Source organism: Myotis davidii, unplaced genomic scaffold (assembly GCF_000327345.1).
Source record: "Myotis davidii unplaced genomic scaffold, ASM32734v1 scaffold326, whole genome shotgun sequence".
Lineage (NCBI taxonomy): Eukaryota > Metazoa > Chordata > Mammalia > Chiroptera > Vespertilionidae > Myotis > Myotis davidii.
This window is the reverse complement of record NW_006296626.1, coordinates 444,260-444,695: the sequence shown is the minus strand read 5'-3', so window position 1 is coordinate 444,695 and position 436 is coordinate 444,260. Positions and strand designations below refer to the sequence as shown.

The 436-nt window shown below is 65.6% G+C and overlaps 1 protein-coding gene across 1 annotated transcript in view; it reads right to left on the bottom strand.

Moving 5' to 3' along the window:
* Positions 1-6: 6 nt before the first annotated feature.
* The window catches only part of NAT14 (N-acetyltransferase 14 (GCN5-related, putative)), a 2,411-nt gene continuing 1,981 nt past the window's right edge, over positions 7-436 (bottom strand). The window contains exon 4 of the mRNA XM_015569464.1: positions 7-434. Within this exon, the coding sequence (XP_015424950.1) occupies positions 346-434 (89 nt within the window). The 3' untranslated portion in view covers positions 7-345. The remainder of the gene's footprint in view (positions 435-436) is intronic.

Genomic DNA, 436 nt, shown 5'->3' with positions numbered 1-436 from the left:
TTGTCCCGAGTCCTAACCCTTGGGCGTCAAACTTGTTCAGCCCCCTCTCCTCCCTGGAGGGAGTAGCTCCCAGGCCAGGCGGGAGCTCGGGAGGTGCAGACCTGCAGCGAGAGACCAGACCGGGCCGGAGGTCTCTCAGTGCAGAGGGAGGCCGGAGGCGGGGCAGGCCGCCCTCTCTGAGTTCACACACCACACATGGGCCTCAGCCTGCAGTGGCTGGCGTGTCTCAGCCTCTGCAGGCCTGAGTCCCTGAGCCCTGGGTGGGCTGGGGATTCGCACAGGGAGGACGGGGATGTGCCCGCGCACAGTAGGTGGTCACGCACACAGTAGGTGCTCAGGTTGGAGTCACAGGTCCTTGCTGAACTCCCTCACCAGTGTGTAGCCCATGCAGCCCCAGCCCCCCTCTGCCTGGTAGCCACAGCTCTCCAGCATCCCT